The sequence below is a fragment of the Podarcis raffonei genome, chromosome 13 (genome assembly GCF_027172205.1).
Source record: "Podarcis raffonei isolate rPodRaf1 chromosome 13, rPodRaf1.pri, whole genome shotgun sequence".
NCBI lineage: Eukaryota > Metazoa > Chordata > Lepidosauria > Squamata > Lacertidae > Podarcis > Podarcis raffonei.
This window is the reverse complement of record NC_070614.1, coordinates 38,078,807-38,097,819: the sequence shown is the minus strand read 5'-3', so window position 1 is coordinate 38,097,819 and position 19,013 is coordinate 38,078,807. Positions and strand designations below refer to the sequence as shown.

At 46.1% G+C, this 19,013-nt stretch overlaps 1 protein-coding gene and 1 long non-coding RNA gene across 3 annotated transcripts in view; one reads left to right on the top strand and one right to left on the bottom strand.

Annotated features, from left to right (window-relative positions):
- Window positions 1-8,529, top strand: part of LOC128399310 (uncharacterized) — a 78,044-nt gene extending 69,515 nt beyond the window's left edge. The window contains exon 3 of the long non-coding RNA XR_008327205.1: window positions 8,249-8,529. This is a non-coding gene — a long non-coding RNA (uncharacterized LOC128399310). The remainder of the gene's footprint in view (window positions 1-8,248) is intronic.
- GRIN2D (glutamate ionotropic receptor NMDA type subunit 2D) overlaps window positions 1-19,013 on the bottom strand; it is a 59,958-nt gene that overhangs the window by 24,096 nt on the left and 16,849 nt on the right. For both annotated transcript variants that reach the window (XM_053360610.1, XM_053360611.1), the window contains 8 exons: window positions 7,374-7,795; window positions 6,175-6,767; window positions 4,396-4,510; window positions 2,816-3,012; window positions 2,194-2,347; window positions 1,607-1,760; window positions 524-649; window positions 137-366 (listed from right to left, as the gene is read on the bottom strand). In XM_053360610.1, coding sequence (XP_053216585.1) covers window positions 137-366; window positions 524-649; window positions 1,607-1,760; window positions 2,194-2,347; window positions 2,816-3,012; window positions 4,396-4,510; window positions 6,175-6,767; window positions 7,374-7,772 — 1,968 coding nt within the window. In that variant the 5' untranslated portion in view covers window positions 7,773-7,795. The remainder of the gene's footprint in view (window positions 1-136; window positions 367-523; window positions 650-1,606; window positions 1,761-2,193; window positions 2,348-2,815; window positions 3,013-4,395; window positions 4,511-6,174; window positions 6,768-7,373; window positions 7,796-19,013) is intronic.

The following is a 19,013-nucleotide window of genomic DNA, read 5'->3' as shown; positions in this document are numbered from 1 at the left end:
TAAAGAAACGTTTTCACCTGGCACCTAAAGATATGTAATGAAGGTGCCAGGCGAGCCTCCCTGGGGAGAGAATTCCACAAATTGGGTACTATGCCTCTGTTTCCCCCCCCCTCTGGGAGCCCTCCCTTCTTCTCACCTTCTGGTCGCTGAGCCCAGACACCGTGTCTACATATTCCTCCTGTATCATAAAGGCGGCCAGATTGGCGGTGTAGCTGGCAAGGAAGATGACGGCGAAGAAGGCCCAGATCAGCACCATGATCTTGCTGGTGGTGCCCCTGGGGTTCTCCACAGGCACAGAGTTGTTGAACACCAAAGCCCAGAGCAGCCAGATGGATTTCCCAATGGTGAACTTGGAGCCTCCAGTGCCTACCAGGCAGGATGGGATGGGGGAATATGAATCAGAGTTTGAACTTTGCCGTAGAGGCTGGAGCGCAACAGGCTGCACATGCTTGCCGCCCTTCCTTATCTCCATAGGTACCCCAGTTTCAGACACATGCCCCTCCCTTATCCTTGGTGCACTCACGTTTACTGGCGCTGAGGCTGCGATTATAGCCTACTGGGCTGAAATATTCAAAGATGAAGACGGTCACCGCAACGACAGTCAGGCACATGACAAACATCATCACCCAGACAGCAGGGCTGTAGGGCTCTGCAGGAAGAGAAACATGGACCACAATGCCCGAGACAGCTAGGCTCTAGTGGGTGAAAGCAGGGGTTCTGAACCTTTGGCATAAAAGAGGCACCCTAAATCACGAGTAACACTTTTAAAAATGGTATAATTTAAGGCCACCTCTTTAAATTGGCTTTTCCTGAGGAGCTGTGCGAGTTGTGGTCATGTGGAGACTCTGAGATAGTCTGTCAGAATTGATTTAAGAGTATGATGCAGATGAACCCCAAAGCAGGGGGAAAAAATTGGATCTACCATTATCACCATCCTTGAGGGAATAGTGGCTTTGGGAGGGGGCTACACAAGTCCCTCCATGGCAAAAAAATAAAGCTATTATTTTGATCTGAACGATCAAAATGTCTTCCTTGAAAAATGCACATTTGTTAATGTGAGTCTATTTGGGTGAAATTGTCTTTTCCCAGGATTTGGAAAAACCTGTCTGCTGGTACTTCCACTGTGACCCTAAGTACTGTGTTAACTGCAGTTATGTAACTCCCATTGATACATATTGGCAGCTGCCCACTTGATACCCACAAATGGGCAAGTTTTCTTCTCTCTCTCTCTTTCTCTGCTTATGGCTTTTCTCAGGGCTTTTCTTCAGCCCAAGGACATTTTGTATGTCCATTTTAACAATTGTTTTAAACATTTTCCTATTTTATCTATACCCCACCTTTCTAGCATACGTAGTGGGTTAAAAATGCTAAAATAAAATTAACAATAAAAAATTCAAAACTCTACCTCAGCAATAAAGCAGGTCCTTAGTGGGACTGTTTCCCTAAGATTGGGTGCACAACTACATTAGATCCAATAGATGACAGGATGGGGGAAGATTAGGACTTCTGACTTTGAAACCAGACTATCTGGAAGACTTCTTCCACATCTCATGCCAACGCTCCCCCCTGCTTTTTACTTTGACCCATCCCAGGGCTGGGTATTCACCTAGGAAGGCAGAAGGTGAAACAGTTCCATTGCTACGAGACACCATCACACTGATTCCTGTCTCGACAAAGGGCACAGAAAAATCTATGACTTCAGCTCTCTCCGCATTGATGGTCAGGGATCCAATCGCCATGTCAGCTCGCTTGTAATACACCTGAGAGACACACAGAGAGAGACATGGATAAAGTACAAATAGCCACCAATCCTGGGTTTTCTGGAAAGGGGAGGGTCCAGCATTTCCGAGTAAACAGTGTAACCCACCCTGAGGATGTAAAATTCTGTTTGCCTATCAGATCCAGGAATGGGCAGAGCCATATTGCCTAGGGCAACCCTCCCATAACCTTTGAAGCAGATTAACCCTACTATTTGTGTCAGTGCACTATTCAATAGTCCTTTACTTCAAGGATACAATCCAAACAGCCTGGAGCAGGACTTGTGGGTCCTCTCAAGTGGAGTTGAGAGTCACACATGTGTGGGTGGGAAACCAGAATTCCTGAGTTCTTTTAAGAGGAACAAAATGCAGAGAGTTCTAAGAATTTGTGCGTGAGTCCAGACCACCCAGTTCCTTGGGGAGGGGATGGAGTTACCTCTCCAATCATGCCGTTCCACATGCCGTTGACTATCTTGCCATGCTTGCCATTGGTGACAAGATAGAGATCGTAGGTGAAACCCAGAGTCTTAGCCAGACGCTTCAGGATGTCGATACAAAATCCTTTGCAGCAGCTCTTTACCATTTGATGGCTGTGAACAGCACAAGGAGGGGGGGGGGGAGGAACTCAGCAAGTGGTTTAGGAGCACTGTGGAAGGTAAACACAGAGCCAGCATGACATAGTTATTATAGTGCACTAGGTCTGCGGTGGCTGACAGGGTTCAAATCCCCTGTCAGCCATGAAACTCACTGGCTGATTTTAGGCCATTCACTAACCTACCCTCACAGCAAAGCTGTGAAAGAAAGAAAGAAAGAAAGAAAGAAAGAAAGAAAGAAAGAAAGCCATGTGTGCCACTTTGAGAACCTTGGAGGAATGGGGCAATATTAATGGGTTAAGTAATAAATAAGCAAGCATGGGATTGATAGGTGCTTGGATGGGTGTCCACTGGGAGGCCTACACAAGCCACTCTGAACTTTCCTGAGGAAGAGGAAGATTTAAATGTAAAATTGATAACACTGAACTCAACTGTGGTAAACTTGGCCAGTGTCTCCTGGAATACCTGTTGGTATGGTTGAGTGGGTGGCGGCAGGGAACTGAATCACGAATGCAGGTCTTTGTGGCTGGATCAATGTTGTCGACAATAACGAAGGGCCTTTCCTCCAGTGTTGCCACCATGAGGTGCTTGTTGTCATCCACAGGTTGCAGGAATTTTCTGTAGCGTGACATGCTCAGGATTCTGCGCTCCCACCTTCCCACCTGCCTCCCGGGGCATAGAGAAGAGGTTAGATACACCCCAAACCTTTCTCCAGACTCTTGCCAGCCCACCAGTGTTGGCCCCAAATTTATGCCATATTCAAGAAACTCAGTTTTGAAAGCCCCCTCCCACAGCTAACATCTCCAGGATTGCACCAACTTCTGAATCTTCACATCAGACATACTGTACATGCAAACATACATACATAATTTAATTTGTATGCCACTTCAAACCATGCTTAAGGTGGCTTACTACATGAAAGAAATGCAAACTCTTGTCTTAAAAATCACATCCTCCATTCACATTATTCCTCGGCTTCCTACATCCGTTGAGGACATCCATCACCAGCATGGAGTCAGGATATTGGGTAGCCAATACCATATCTCAGATGATCTTGCCTATATTTTGTTTATTTGATATTTATATCCCATCTTTCTCCCAAGTTGGAATACAAGGTGGCTTACAACATTTAAAAAACATCAGTGATAAAATACAGAGTGATAAAAACAAACTAGTTAAAAACTAGGATGTATTTTGATAGGCTGGGGAGGTGTTGCTTCACTGGCAAAAACGGTGAAGCTGGCGAGCACAAGACAGGGCTTTTTTGGTGGTGGCCCACAGCTGTGGAACTCACTTTCCAAATGGCTTACACCTTGTTCAGGCATTTAAGGAAGCCCTCTAGACCTTTTCCTTGACTACGACCCTCAACTAAGGCTTTGAATGACTTAACCAGAACAGCTTTCTTTAGTAGCATCATGTGCCCACATAGCTATTGTTTCTGTATCGTTTCTTTTGATGTTCTTACTTTGGGAGGACATGTGTAAAATATGCAACTTATAAATACTTTTAATTAAACAAAATTAGCCAAATAGATACCTTGTGTGAGGACTCAGTGGATGGGCTTTGCTCACAGCTAAGGGCTCAGCAATTGCCAAAATGAGATTCAGGAATGAATCCACCACCCCTGCCAGACTGGTTGCCTTTCCCTGTAGGGTTTGGCTTGATGTGTAAGAAATTTACATTACTTTGCTCCTCTGGCTGCTTTTTTGTTGGGCACTTGCAATCTCTGATTGTTTCATGGTGCCATCAGGACTGTGAGAGGCTTTCTGTGGGGTGCTGGCATGTGAACGGCTGTGCCTTATAGCAGGGGCTTGAGACTCAGCGCCCTCTCAGCTCTTTCTGTTTATAGCCCTTGGACAGTTCTCCAAACACACTCCATCTCCCGAATTCACACTTGCCCCATAATTAGCCCATGATAACAGTACACCTTCCCCAAACATCAACCTTGCCACAATTCCACCAACTCACATTGACTCCGTCCCCTTGACTCATCAACCTTCCTCCCCAACCCAACCACCTTCCCCCCAAACCTCCCTCAAACTCACCACCTCCCAGGTTCGGTTTTTGCTGAGGGAGATCACAGCCAAGGATGGATTGATGAGGTACCCATCCTCATTAAAGGAGAAATCCTTCTCACCCCAGGTAACATTCATGAAGTACCTGCGAAGAGGCATGACGGAAGCTCTTCAGTGTCAGTCTAGAGCCCACTTTCCATATGCTGCCATCGCAGCTTCACTCCCCCTCATTTTGCCACCCCCCTCAAGCCTGACCCACAGGGCACTGGTCTAGTATTTCAGATGCAGCTGTGGATCAGGACTTGGAAATCGAGAAGGGAAAAGCCCCTTTGGAATCAGGCCCATTTTGAAAGGGGAGGCAGGGTATTGAGTGAGGGTGGATGGTGTGCGAAGGTAGGTAAATATGGATGAGGTGCGGGGTGTAACTGGATATATGGGGAGGTGGTAGGAAGGGATGGTATGCAATGAGTGGGAAGCAGAGCTAGCGAAAGAGCTGGGTGCAGGCCAGATTAAAAACATGCTGGAAGCCTATGCTATGTCAAGTTTAAAAGGCCCCATAATACTGTGTATTATTCTAACAGAAAGGACAATGAAAATAAAAGTAATAAACTTTTATATTTGCATATATAACCCGTACATAGGCAAGGTTACAACTGAAAACTAATCATCTATCTTGCAATAAGCCTATTTGCATATGTAATTTATTTAAATGAAAACACCTTCTGATTTCTGACTTAGCAAGAGTGGTCACACACACACTGTTTAGCCCTTTCTAAATGGAGGAGCCAAACAACATGTGTTGTGTGTGTTGTGCATGGGACATAAAATTTAAACCATTTATGGGGTTTTTTAAAGGCAGAGTCATTGAAATTGGGGGTTGTATTTGCGAGGCCCTTAACTGTAGATTAACCAGTGTGGTGTAACGGTTAGAGTGCTGAACTGTGACCCAGGAGACAAAGGTTCAAATCCCCACTCAGCCATGAAGTTCACTGGTGACCTTGGGCCAATCCTTGGAATATAAAGGTGGTATATAAATGTAAAGAAATAGATATATAGCTTTTGTGTAAATCCAGCACTGGCTGGATGTTGGTGCATAGGGTGAGTGGATATATAGGGATTCATGAATCCCTGGCTCCTGCTCAGATGAAGACAGAGGCTCTTACTTGAGAGAAAGGAAGAGGTGTCCTTGCAGAACTGTTGGCTGTGCAGATGCTCACTGCATAGGGGAGGATTTCCCTTTTCCCAGTGACAGCAGTGCTGCTGGGTCTTCAGTGACCAGGTTATGCCCTCCCCACCTGACTCAGGTTTCTCTACCACTAGTGGGTTGGCTAACACTCTTCCCAGATTCAATCGTTGTGCTCCTTTTCCCAGGAAGGGACGTAGGAGTCCAGCTTCCTCATCTGGAGCAGCCATATCCTGGGAGAAGTACCTGCCTCCTCCTGCCTTTGTCATCCCGCCTGCCCCGGTCTCAGCCCCCTGCCAAGTCACCCCCTGTTCCCTCTCTTCCTCATGCTCAGCCTGGCATTCCACTCCTGCGCCCAGTGGCGCATAAGGACTCATGAGAAATGGAGATAAGGAAGCAAGGCGAAAGTCAAAATGGCTGAAATGGATGTGAAGAGGAACAAGTTAGGAATGTAGGAAGCATGCTTTGAGGAACAGATTTGCACATGAAGAAAGGAATGGGAGGGGAGGAGGGTATGGCGATAAGTCAGATCTGCTATACATCCCTTGTGGACAACAGCACTTTCTTTTGCTCTTGATTCCACCCCCCTTCCAGGCAAAATCCCCCCAGCCTCTTTCCCTGCTGACCGATGCAGGTTCTCGTTGATCTGGGTGAGATTGGGTGCCCGGCAATCATTGTTGAATTTTGGAACTGAGCCGTAGACTTGGAATAGGGCCTCTGCCCCCTTGGCAATGATGGCTACACCATTTTGAACCCTGTGGTAGAGATCATCTTTCCATCCTGCTGAAAGCACCATGAAGAGACCCTCGGGCAGTTCCTCCGGCATGTACTCAGTTCTACCAAAGTTGGCACCTGCCATGAACCAGATATACCCGGGGCCTGTGAGCTTCACTTCACGGGCTGCACGGAAGATGCTTTCTGCTTCTTCACGGGAGCAGTAGAGAAGGCAGATGCGGGCATTTATTTCCCGGAGCTGGCGTTTGAGGCGGGCCCCGTCTGGGTCATCAGTGAGATTAAGGGTCACAGTGCTGCGGCGCTCCCAACCAATGAAACTGCTGTCAGTCAGGACCTCAATGTAATCTACAAAGTCTTCATAGCCGGGAAACAGTGTCGTGATGACAGCAAATGCCGTCCAATCGTACTGTTCCAGGACCTCAAACATCACTTGCAATTGCTGTTTGGTCGAAGAACCTAATTGTAGAAAGGTTGATCCTTTCTCCTGGATTTAGGAGGGAGCAAAAGACACAAGGATGATAAGTGCTACCTATTTGCCATCCCATTATAGGTCTACTCTCTGATTTCTACCTCTCTCCTGTCATGGGAGAGCTTTCAGAATAGTTTTAGTTGGGGAATAAAGGTTGGCTTTTAGTTCCAGCAAAACATTTTCCACCTCTGTACACCATACAAATAATTCCAAAAGTGCTTGCATGCAGAAAAGCATTATGCTGAAATTGTCCTCCTCTCTGAACTGCTGATGCCCATCTAACCTTGAAAAAGGGGTCATAGTATGAGCTTGTGTGACATATCTATTGTTACCTTCAGCCCTCCCGGTGTCCCTACACCAAAGCCCCTCAATTAAGTGCCTGCCTTGCACTTAATGAAAAAAAAATCTTGATCAAAGTATCCAAAATTCTGCACTAAGATAAAGGCAAGTTCTGCACTATCTGTATGCAAATTAAGCAGATTAGCATCAGTGAGTAAATGTTTGTAATAGATTCAGGTTGTATAATTTTATGAAGTGCAGAATTTAAAATAGTTATACATAATCTGGGCAGAGAAAAACACAGGATATGAGAGTGAACATAGACAGAATAAATCACTTTACCTTGGGTGTAAGAACAATGGCTGATCCTCCGTTGATGCCAATGATGGGAACAGAGGTCTGTGCTGAGATGAAGTCCAGGATCTGGGCCACAGCCTCTGTACGTGTATCATCCTCAAAAACCACCCCGTGGATGTGCAGGGAGGAGAGAACGTCACAGAGCCGCACAATGAGGCTGCGCGGGTTGGTGTCATTCAGAACCACAGGGATGGGGTTGATCTCCATTGAGAAGTTGCGGAAGTCCTCAGGCGAGAACCGGGCACTCTCTTGCGTGTAGGTGGAGCCACTGAAAATGATGGGGATGTTGATGGTCCGCCGCCGCAGGTCCAAGAAGGGGCTGGCACAGGCCAGAGCCATAACAAAGAGCATCCTAGCAGCGGGGGTGCCCGGGGGCAGGCTCATCTCGCAGGGCCTCTACGTTCCCCCTGGAAGTGGTTGGGAGAGGAAGGAAAGAACAGGCAAAGGGAGGCTTAAAAAGGGAATGAGGTGATGAGCCACTTTGGTGGCAGGGGGGCAGAGGGAGTAGCATAGAATCAAGCCTCCCTCCCCAGTTGGCCTGAAAACAAACTAAGCTGTTCCTCACCTGTGTGTAAACATGCTCACCTGTGCACAAATACACTCACACTGCTTCTTCCTGCCACCCCATGCACCTTGCTACATGAATTAGCTCAGGGTTAGGAGGAGAAGGGAAGCGAGAAGCCATTGGATTTGTAGAAGGAAACCATTCTCTCTCCTGCCTGCATATTTCCCACATTCTCATCCCCTCAAGATCAGAGCTTGTGGAGCAACTATAGGTGAGCAAATGGCTCACCTCAGGGGGCTGCATATGGTGTCTGGGTTGTTAGTTGCGAACCCTCTGTACTGCACTGCTTCGACAGAGCTCCTGTCAACCAGTGGGAAGGCCCATCTGCTGCTTTTTGGATGCCAATGGTTTAGGTTTTGGCAGCCAGAGCTCTGCCTGAGCTGCAGGTCATTGGAGTTGATCTTTGGAGGAGAGGGCAGAACAGCATCTTTGCTCAGGTATGCCTTAGAATTATCATGGTATGTGCCACAATACATGCTTCTTTTATTAGCTGTGTGAAGTTCACCAAGAAAGTTACAGATTAGATTAAAGACACCCCGTGGTATGAAACCCGTGGAAGCCTCTGAATGGGATGGCAGATCAACCCTAAGCAGGAGGTTACCTCTTCCATGACAACCCCCATAAACACCACCTACATCTTCCCTGCTTGCTGTTATGGCCTCACAACCTAAACAAGGGCTTTGAATAACAGACCATCTTCTACACATTCCTGCCTTTAAGTACCTCACTTTTCTCCAGTGTATTCAACACCTGCCCAATCCAGACACATTCCCTGTGACAACATAAACATATCAGCAATGCCCTTTCCTTCCAATATTACATTTAGTGAGTTTTGGCAGTGCTGTGAGTTGGGAGGGTCCCACAGGTCATTGGAGGGCAACATTTTAACCCCTGGAAGAGAGATATTGGGGTCTTGAAGAGGAAGAGTTGAGGCTCTGGTGAGGGTCAAGGAAAACAGGAACGACTTGGCAAAGTCACACATCTGTGTCATTCAAGCATTTGGACAGAGATTCATAGGATGCACATTATCTCAGAAAACCAATGTCTTTAATCTTTTCATCCATTAATCAGTCAATGCTCTCCGCCCTCTTCATTCCACATAAGCAGGGGAGATGTTTGACCCAGGGAGAACGCTGTATGATTTGGCCAAAGAAATGACTCTTCCCAGCAGCAAGCTTTAAATTGAAAATGTAGAGGAACGGGAAGGGCCATTTTATCCAGGAAAAACGTGTCAAGTTCCCCAAACACCAGCCAGTAGAACACCAGGATTTCAGCTGTTGGTTTGGCCAGATGTCACTATGCTGAGCCAGATGTCAGGAGCTCATCCTGCCCTCCATTTATCCTCCATGGGCCAATTATTAGTCAGAATAGACAAGTGAGTGAAGTGCAGAGGTGGGCAGTAAATGAAACCAGTCTCAGATACAGTGGACTGGTTTCACCTCACCCAGCACCCTCAATGCATTTATTTTTCTCCACTTGCTATAATTCCAGTTCTCTCTCTCTCTCTCTCTCTCTCTCTCTCTCTCTCTCTCTCTCTCTCTCACACACACACACACACACACACACACACTTTCCTTTTTGGATACATCAGGTTTGCCCAATAATACATATGTAATATGTAGACAGTCCTTCTACATATTGATAAAAACCCACTCAGATTATTATTATTTATATCCTGGCCAGCTCTAGGGCAGATTCCCAAATTATTTATCAGAGTGAGCCTGACTCCCTACCTGTCATTGGTTACAGTAGCATCACACAAGGCAACAGGTTCATGTACGGTGGGTGTGTTACCCTCATTCTGCCACACTACCCTCAGGAGCTTATTCCAACACATGTGCATGGTCCTGTCCCTTTTTGCCTGTGACTGGCACTATTTCCATTTCATTTCATTTCATTTCATTTTTATTTATCTGTCAGGCACGAGCAGCCAAATCCCACTCCAAATCCCACCAGCATTGGCAGTACAGATCTGCTCATTGGTTGGTGGCTATACAAATCTATACACTAGGTGTCCCCCCCCCCCACACTACAAAAATAAAAAAATAAAAAATCACAATCACAGCATGCAATAAGAGAGTTCCAAATTACTCAAGGAATCAAACCAAGTTGCTGGCTGCAGGCAGAGCCTCCTCAGAGCACTTGTCAATCAGCTGGAGGGGAGATGAATTCCTGTATGGCTCTTTAATTAGACTCCTGGTTTGTCTGTTTTATGGTAGTATTGTGGGTGTGACCCAGACCCAAAGGCTGCATAAAAAGCATGTGTTGTGATAATGATGAACTGTGTGGCCAGGAGAATCATGTGGTTCACTTCTTGCTGAAGTGGAATCCTTCCCATTGAAGGGTGTGATTGCATTTTGAATGCTCCCATCCATAATAATCTGTTGGCATATCAAAAAAATGAGCATGTCAAGAAGAACGGCTCTATCCTATTCTTTCCCAGCATGTTTATTATTTATGTTTCAGGGGGAGAGGGAATAATATATCCGAGGAGGGACAGTGAGTATTCAGATATGCAATTCCCCACTTGCAGGCTGAAGTGGCACAGTCCAGCAAAAGCTGCCATATACAGTTCTGATGCTTATATAGCTTGGCTTTTTGACCATAAGTACGATGCAAAAACTATCGAGCGGGACCTCGGTGATAAATTCTAGTGGGGTGTTCCCCATTCAAACATTCCTTATGGACAGGTGGACAATTCTTGATGCCCCAAAGGAATTGAGGTGGAGGTGGGAGGGAGAAGGGAAGGGAAGGAGATAAAGATCTATACTGTCAGCAACCAAAATAAAACCTTCCACTACCTAGTCTCCCACTATGCCTCTAAAGTGAGCAGTGAAATCCCTTGCACACTGTCCACACTTCCAGGGACTTTGGATCACCTTAGCATATGTATGTTTCCAAGCCCACATTTGCCAAAGCAATATGAATGTGGAGGGCCAGGGGGGGCATCAGCATTAAACAATCACAAGGAGTGGGGGTTCTTAAACGTTTCATGCCTACAGATGCCCCCCCCCCGGCAACTCTCCCAGCTGGTCTTACTTTCAGGCCCAGAACCCAGCTAGGATAAACTAATGTAAAAATAGCCAGGAGTGCACTTGATGGGAAGAACGCGGGATGCAGGCTAGGTTCAACATCCCCCTCCTTCCCCTCTGATGCTCTATCCCCACATCAGGGCCACCCAAGACATTTTGCTGCCTGAGGCAAGGGATAAGATGATGGCCCCTTCTGCAGATAAAATCTAAGTAGACACCAATGGCAGTTGTCTCTTGACTTCAACATAGGTGGTAGGGCAGCATCTTCCACTGCGCTGGGGGGTAGCAAGTTAGCTTAGAGCAGTGACTCTCAAATATTTCCCCCCATGCACCACTTGAAAATTGTTGAGAGCCTTGGTGGACCACTTCATGATCTTTCTACCTGCTGGAGCAATTGTAATGTGCAGTGCTAGATGCTGTATGGTTACAAAGCAAGCCTTCTAACATGTGGTTCCACCCTCAGAGAACCATCTTTTAAAAAACTAATTAAACAATTAACCACTCCATACAAACCCTTATCATAGGACAATACATTACAAAGAAAGAGTCTTATTTTGCCTATGCTAATTTTAATTAGGGCTTACACCGCTCATTAGACCACTTTATTTGGTCTTTCAACATCAAAGCTCTCTCAGAATGCTCATTTTGAGATGTCAGAAACCTTTAAGCTGCTGCTTATTCTGTTCATCTTTTACTCTGGGCAAGGTGATGACATCCCTCCCATCTTACCAACTAATGTAGCTCACCTAAGAGGAGTCTATTGAATTAGATTCTCTCCCCCAGGACTGGCTCAAGTTTCTTTTCATATTTATTATCATTTAAACAGCATGTTTTAACTTGCTTTAAATCTTTAGTATGTTTTGTCTCAAAACAATCCCCTGAAGTAAATCATTAGCACGCTTGGCAACCTCAAGAGACCCTTCATAAATTACAGTCCCCCACCCCCATGAAGATAAAACCTGCATAGGGAAAAATGTGTATTCCAGCATGTGTGAAATGAAGTGCAAGTGTTTAAAATAAAATGATTGCGTCATATTCCAGCTAGAATGAGGTACACACTTTTTTTCTGCTTGGCGATTCTTTACTTTACTTTAATTATGAGTCAAGTACTTGGGACGAGGAAGTGGAACCTTCAAGGTCAGGGAGAGGAACCTGTCTCTCTTTCTTCCCTGAAAAAAATGTACAGATTCTTCACAGTTTAGGAGCTCTCTATAAAAAACCACAGAAAACCTCTTATAGATGGATGTGAAGGTAAAATATGGTACTTAGGCTGGAGCAAAAACTACTGGAGGCAAGAAAGAGCAACAGCAAGGATGCTTTCTAAACAAACAAAAGGGGGGGAAATAATAAGGGTGATTTGTTTAGAAGCAATGCAGTGCACAGTGGTGTTTTGCTTGTCATACCCATTCTGAGAAATAAACTTGCTGCATAGGATAATAAGAGGCAGTAAAGACCTGTTCTCTAACATTTCTACTGAGACAATTGGAACAACATGACCAGATACAATTGTAGTTAAGTCCCTGGAGGCTGTATGTTTTGCTCTTTTTTGAAGAGTTGAATGGTCAAGAAGATTGTCCATAATGTCCACATTAAAAGGTGGACTCTAGTCCATGAAAGCTTATGCTGTAATAAATCTTTTGGTCTTTTAAGGTGCCATAAAACCTTAGTTGTTTTTTGCTGCGACAGACCAACACAGATATCCTTCTGGAAATCATTACTGTACATTGAAAAGTGGCAGCCAGATCCCCTCCTCACTTTCAGAAGTTACCTTGTTTCCCAAAGCAGACTGCGACAAGGATGCCAGTGGGACACCTCACCAAGTTGCAGTGAGGATCAAAGAGATGGACAGATAACTGCAAAACCCTTCACACATACTAAGTGCTATGGGGATTATAGTTTATAATAATATGGCCACCACCTGCCACATTTAGGAAAATCCTATGCCAAGTATGTTAATTATGTGCCGCTCTAATATGCAAATTAGATATGGCCCTCTGGCTCATATTATTTTGATGCAGTCCACAGTGTTGAACAAGTTTCTGGCTCCTGGTCTATTGCCACCTGGCAAATTCACTGGTCACAGTAGGGAGAAAAACCAACAGGCTAAAGCCCCACTGAGGACAACAGCGCCAACAGATATTTCCCTGCAGTAAAATAGGCAAAATTGCATCAGACTCTTGCCAAATCCAGGCATTTTGAATTCAGAAGGTTAACCAGGGAGGTTTTGTCCAAGCTTATCTGAAAACGGATCTCAATCTGCTTTGGTGTCCATGCCTAGAATGCTGGATCTGTCAGATATTTTCTTTTATAGAGATTTGTACTAGAATGCTGCCTCTCCTGCCATTTGTGCTCCAAAGCAACTGCTTCTTGCTGCCCTTTGGTAAGGCCAGCCCTTGGTATGGTTGATTTCCCCAAGTCTATAATAAGGGACTACAAACCTGAAACAGGAAATGCAAAGTGAATTACCATTTGATCTCAGACCAGAATTCCCTCTGGCCAGACTATCTCGTCTCTATGACCCAAAGGATAATAGGAAGGCCTGGTGTTCTGCAGGTGAACCATCTTTCGGGTGATGGCCTCAGTGGCTGTAGGCTTCTGGCTGTGCAGTTTGGAGAAGCACCGGGAATGGCTCCCAAAACCCATGTGAGCTCTTCCCACTCAGTGATTATAAAGCCAAGATTGGATTCCACTAATTCTCCTTCCCCTTAATGATACGCTTGCCCCATGGGAAGTTGTCATAATCTATACCCCAAAAATCTATAACATATGCCCTCACACTTTCCATGCTACCTGCTGTCCTGATTCCTTCCTGACTAATCTTTCACAAGCAATAGTAAAAGCTGAAAGCCTTGTTATTGCTTCATTCACTTGGCAGATCAAGGAAGATGTCAGTTACCCTGGCAGATGATGTTATTCCTCCTGCTCTTGGAGGGGTGTGTGTGTGGAGTCTGGCAGATGATGTTATTGTTCCTGCTTTGAAAAAAGGCTCTGTTTTCCTCCCACTCCTGTTTCACTACACCACTGCCTGGACCTCTCCAGCCACCTTAATGCCACTTTCCCCACCTTGTCCCCTGTCTGCCCTTGCCTGCTTTTGTGGTTGCCAGTTCCAGTCTGGATTTCTCATACATTCCAGAGTGCCCACTATTGGTTTATGTTAACGTGTGTCACATTGGCTCAAGGCTCCCACCACCACCCACCACCCTGGAGTGTATAGTCAGCTGGTCCTTAGAGGCTGCTGCTATGACTTATCCTCCTAAATTGGCCTTCGTGCCCAGAAGCATCCTCTGACCTGAGTATCCCAAGCACCACTAGGCAAACCATCAAAGTCCTCCCTCACACTCCTCATTGAGCTGAATAGGCACCTGCTCCCCAAACCTGGTCATTGCCCCTTTGAAATGCAAAGCCTCTATCAATGGCTACCGGTCATGATGGCTATATGCTGCTTCCAGAATTGGAGGCATTAGGCCTCTGATTATTAGTCGCTAGGGAACAGCAGCAGGAGTGCTGTTGGTCTTACATCCTTGTCAGGGAACTGCCATCGGAGGAGCAGGAGGTGAAAGGGCTCACAGAGGCTGAGAGAGAGTATTCAGCTGAGGAGGGAACCAGCAGGGGGAGAGGTGGAGTTCCAAGGGAAAGTGAGTCGGAGGGAGGGCTCAGAGACACTTCCAGCGAAAATAGTGGGGAGGTTTCAGGACCTCCCATAGGGACACCTACTCCTCGCCGGAAACTGTCACGCCGAGAGTCCAGAAGACGCGTTTCCGTTAAGGAGCTTTTATGCTGGAAGAAGTTCCGTAAACGCCCACTGTCCGATTCTACGAGCGACTGATGGAGCCATGCTTAAGGAGCTCCGTCACAGACAGAGGTTTGTGGACTTAGCCAAACTCTGAGGGACTAGGATTTTACGCACAAGCAGCTCACCATCCCATCACAATCCTGCTTGTGGGCTTCTCATAGGCATCTGCTTGGCCTTTAGGGGAAACAGAATGCTGGACTTAGATGGGCCTTTGCACTGATTCAGTAGGGTTCCTCTTACTTCCTGTATCACAAGGACTGAGAATTCCATATTTTTCCTGATCAGGGCACTAATCTTCTCCAAAGCACAGATAATAGACTGATCCTAAATGGAACACACCATGTGGTTCTCTGCTTCATCTATCTGGGATCCTGATTCCAAATTACTCTCCTTTCTGGTTCTGAAGAGGCATTTCTTGGCACCAGTGGTTGGGTCTCAAGGTCTACACATCCATACATGCCTCATTGTTGTTCACCACCTCATGCTTCTTTTTTGTATAGACTGCATTCCTGGACTTAGACAGGACCTGGAAATCAGACTCTGAACATGCCTGATTGCCCTAAACCCAATAGAGATGGGTTTTCCAACTGTGGCTTGTCACCAGCCTACTGGTGGAGGTTGCCCTGTACAGGTAACCTGCTTGAGGTCAGTTTAGAGGTCTGACTTCCTTGCTACCAGTGCACAGATCTCCATCCCAACATGCTCCTCCCATAGCCCTGTTTGTAATCCTGGCAATAGCATGGTGATCATCAGTTGGCTCCCTAGGGCAAGCTGATTGAAGGGGGGCATATAGCAGCTGCTGAACTGGGCAGAAATGTGGGGATAATTCCTACCAGGTGTTTGCTGAGAAGGGAACATTACACAAATCCCTGGCACAGAGCTAGCTTGTCATCCCCATCTCCTCTGGGCTCTGATCTACCTGAGAAGCTGTGATACCAGCAGGGGAACCAAATGGTGCCAAGGCAGGAAGTACCAGGATATAGAGCCTGGACAGCAGGTGCTAAATGCCCATGACTGGTGACTGCGGAGGAAGCTAGAGAGGCACACTCTGTATGTAGATGCAAGCATACACAGAGCCCCACATACTGCAGATGACTATATAGATACATGGGTGTGCGCTCTCTCTCTCTCTCTCTCTCTCACACACACACACACACACACACACACAGGCTCCCTCCATTGCAGCAATGCAAATTTTGCAAGTGTGGCCCCAGCCATCTCCATCAGCACCCAGTAACATGAACACCACCCTTGCCTACTCATGCAGACTGATCCATGCATCCAGGGATACCATTATTTGGTTCGGTTTTGCCTTGATCATCTCTTTTAAAAATCACACCAGCTGTTCTGAGCATTATTAATGGAAAGGTGGAATGGCAATATTTTGTAGCAAAATAGAAAACCACACTCTCGTCCCAAGGGAAAGTCACACACACACACACACACACACACACACCAGCCCATGTGGCCCAGTGGACAAAGAACAGGACTCAGGAGTCCTCAGCCTGTTCCTGCTTAGACCAAAAGTATCTGGGCAAGTTCCTTTTGTCCTCAGTTTTGCTGTCTGTCAAATGGATCTACCTCACAGACAGGCTTACAGTTATCCACTTGCCTGGTTGCCTCCAGGTTATTAACAAGGCAAATGCGCACAGGCTGCATGGACAGAGCTACGTGTGACTTTATTCACCATCATTCTTATCCTGAAGAGTTACTGGCAATATAATGTTAGTGAGGAAACAATGATAGAACAGTGTTTAACTCATGGAGTGGCCACATTCCCTCCCTCTCCCCCCACCCCCGGATTGGTGCCCTTTCCTCTGTAGCTTGAAGAGGGGAAAGAGAGCCTCCCATTGACTCCTTGTGTCAAGAAGATAGCAAAGCACAGCAACGACTCTGTCTCACTTGACAAGGGGGCATCATTTCTGAAGCTGCAAATACGAGCTCACAGTGGAAGCTGTGATAGGGCAAGAGAAGCAGCAGCAAAGAGCAGTAGGTGAGGCATGGATAGGAGGGGAGCGGAGAGGGACAGGGAGCTCCAGTATTGAGAATTATTTGCAGCACTGCTCACAGGGTGTTGGTGGAAACAGTAAAAACCATCAGGAACATTAAATGTGTTATACACATGCCAGACAGTAAATATATATAGGTGAAGCTTTCCAAACATCCACAAACAGCAGTGAAGCTTTTTGCAGGCTCCCATGGAGCAGGCATCCAAGCATTGACACTTGCGTATTAATATTGTTCTTCATTAAATTTATATCCTGTTTCAGCATAACCGCTCCAGGCCACTTACAGTCACAAAAATCACATATTACGAAGTTATACAACTCCCAATAAAACAGTAAATAATTACCATAAAGACCAAAATAGAAACCAGTGCCTTAAAACAAGCAGGAATGAAGCAGGTCAGATAGTGCTTAATTCCCAGTTTGGAAATACACGGCTAAAGAAGAACACTTTATGCCTACTTGTCAGGGAACCCTTCTTACATTTATGCTGAGCTCCCTAACACATCACAGCTCGCCAGATGACAAACCCAGTTATAACCACACCTCAGACTAACACACAGACACAGTGCATTTTTACGCCATGCATGACAACCAAACACTTTTCTGAGGAGGCACAGGTGCAAACGCACAACAGTGCCGCTATGCAGTAACATCTCTCTTCATATATCCAAACGACAATCGTAAGATCACTTCATATGGATAATTTATCTCTCTTCTTAGCTGCCCCTTTTTTACATACTTCATTGCAGGGGTTTAAAATGTGGCGAAATGAGAAGTTTTCCCTCCGCTGCTGCAGTAGATCATATGTGGAATGTCCAGGCCAATCTGCGTTACTAGTTGCAGGAGAGAACCAAGCAACCATCATGATTCTGAGGTTGCTTCCATGCCAGGGCCCTAAGCTTAGCACAGCTGAAAAGCCCTGCTTTTCCGCAATTGGATAGAAACAGATTTTAAACAGCTTCCACAGAAGCTCCATTCAATCACATTATTTTTAAATGCCTAAAATATACTAATCACCAATTAAAAACAAAGCAGGTTCTCCCCACACAGCCTTACTATCTGAAACAAGCAAACTCAGGGACAAGTTATTAAAGTCGCATAATTGTTCTTATAATTGCCAGCTTGAATGGAAACAGTTCAGAGCGAGAATGAACCAAATGCCAGCTGGCCCCACAGGCTAACTGATGATGTGGGCCTCTCTGCCCCGTGGGCCCTCTCAGCAGCAGTGTTGCTGCCACTTAACAGGCCAGGATGGGCATGGGGTGGCAAGGTTAGGTCTGTGCATCGGATTGGTACCACCAGTGGGACTGCACAGCCCCAACCTTGCCACCCCCATCCTGGTAATGCCACTCTTGGGAGGGCAGCAGCACCGCACTGGCCACTCTCTTCCTCTGCTGCAGCCGGGTGGAATGGCAGCTCAAAGCTCAGGACAGTGTAGCACTGTACAGTGGTACCTCTGGTTATGTACTTAATTCGTTCTGGAGGTCCGTTCTTAACCTGAAACTGTTCTTAACCTGAAGCACCACTTTAGCTAATGGGGCCTCCCACTGCTGCTACGCAATTTCTGTTCTCATCTTGAAGCAAAGTTCTTAACCCAAGATACTATTTCTGTAACCTGAAGCATATGTAACCCGAAGTACCACTGTATTATGCAGGAATGCACTTCTCCATGGTTAAGATCCTCCCATCATGTTTGCTCACAAGTAAGTACTATTCAGTAAGTCCTCTAGATATCATTGGACTCCCAGCTCCCACCAGCCCCAGCCGGGAAAGCCAGTGGTCAGGGATGATGGGAGTTGTAGTCCAGCAGCATCTCTGGGGGTGGGGAGAGGACGGCACAGGCTCCACATCCCTTCAGCAGAGGATACCAGCAACATTAATTAAAAGTTTCCTCCTTGTACATTCAGCCTGCTTTATTTTTTTTCCCTGATGAGGGTTGATGGGGGAGTAGTGATGAATAGCCTCTTAATTGTCCCTTGAATATCCTCTCTGATTTGCTTCAGTGTCAGAGTCTGTTCTGATGGGGGAGACCTTAATTATTGATTTCCTTTCATTATTCCCCCCACTTCATTTTTATAGTGAAATAACTATATATAAAGCCTCCCCCCACCCCGCCCCAGAACAGAAATTAGCACTGGAGCAAATCCAAGAGACTATCCGAGTGGCAATTACGATGCATGGGAGCAGATTAAAGGTGCATTAAAGGCTATTCACCTCTAATCTGCT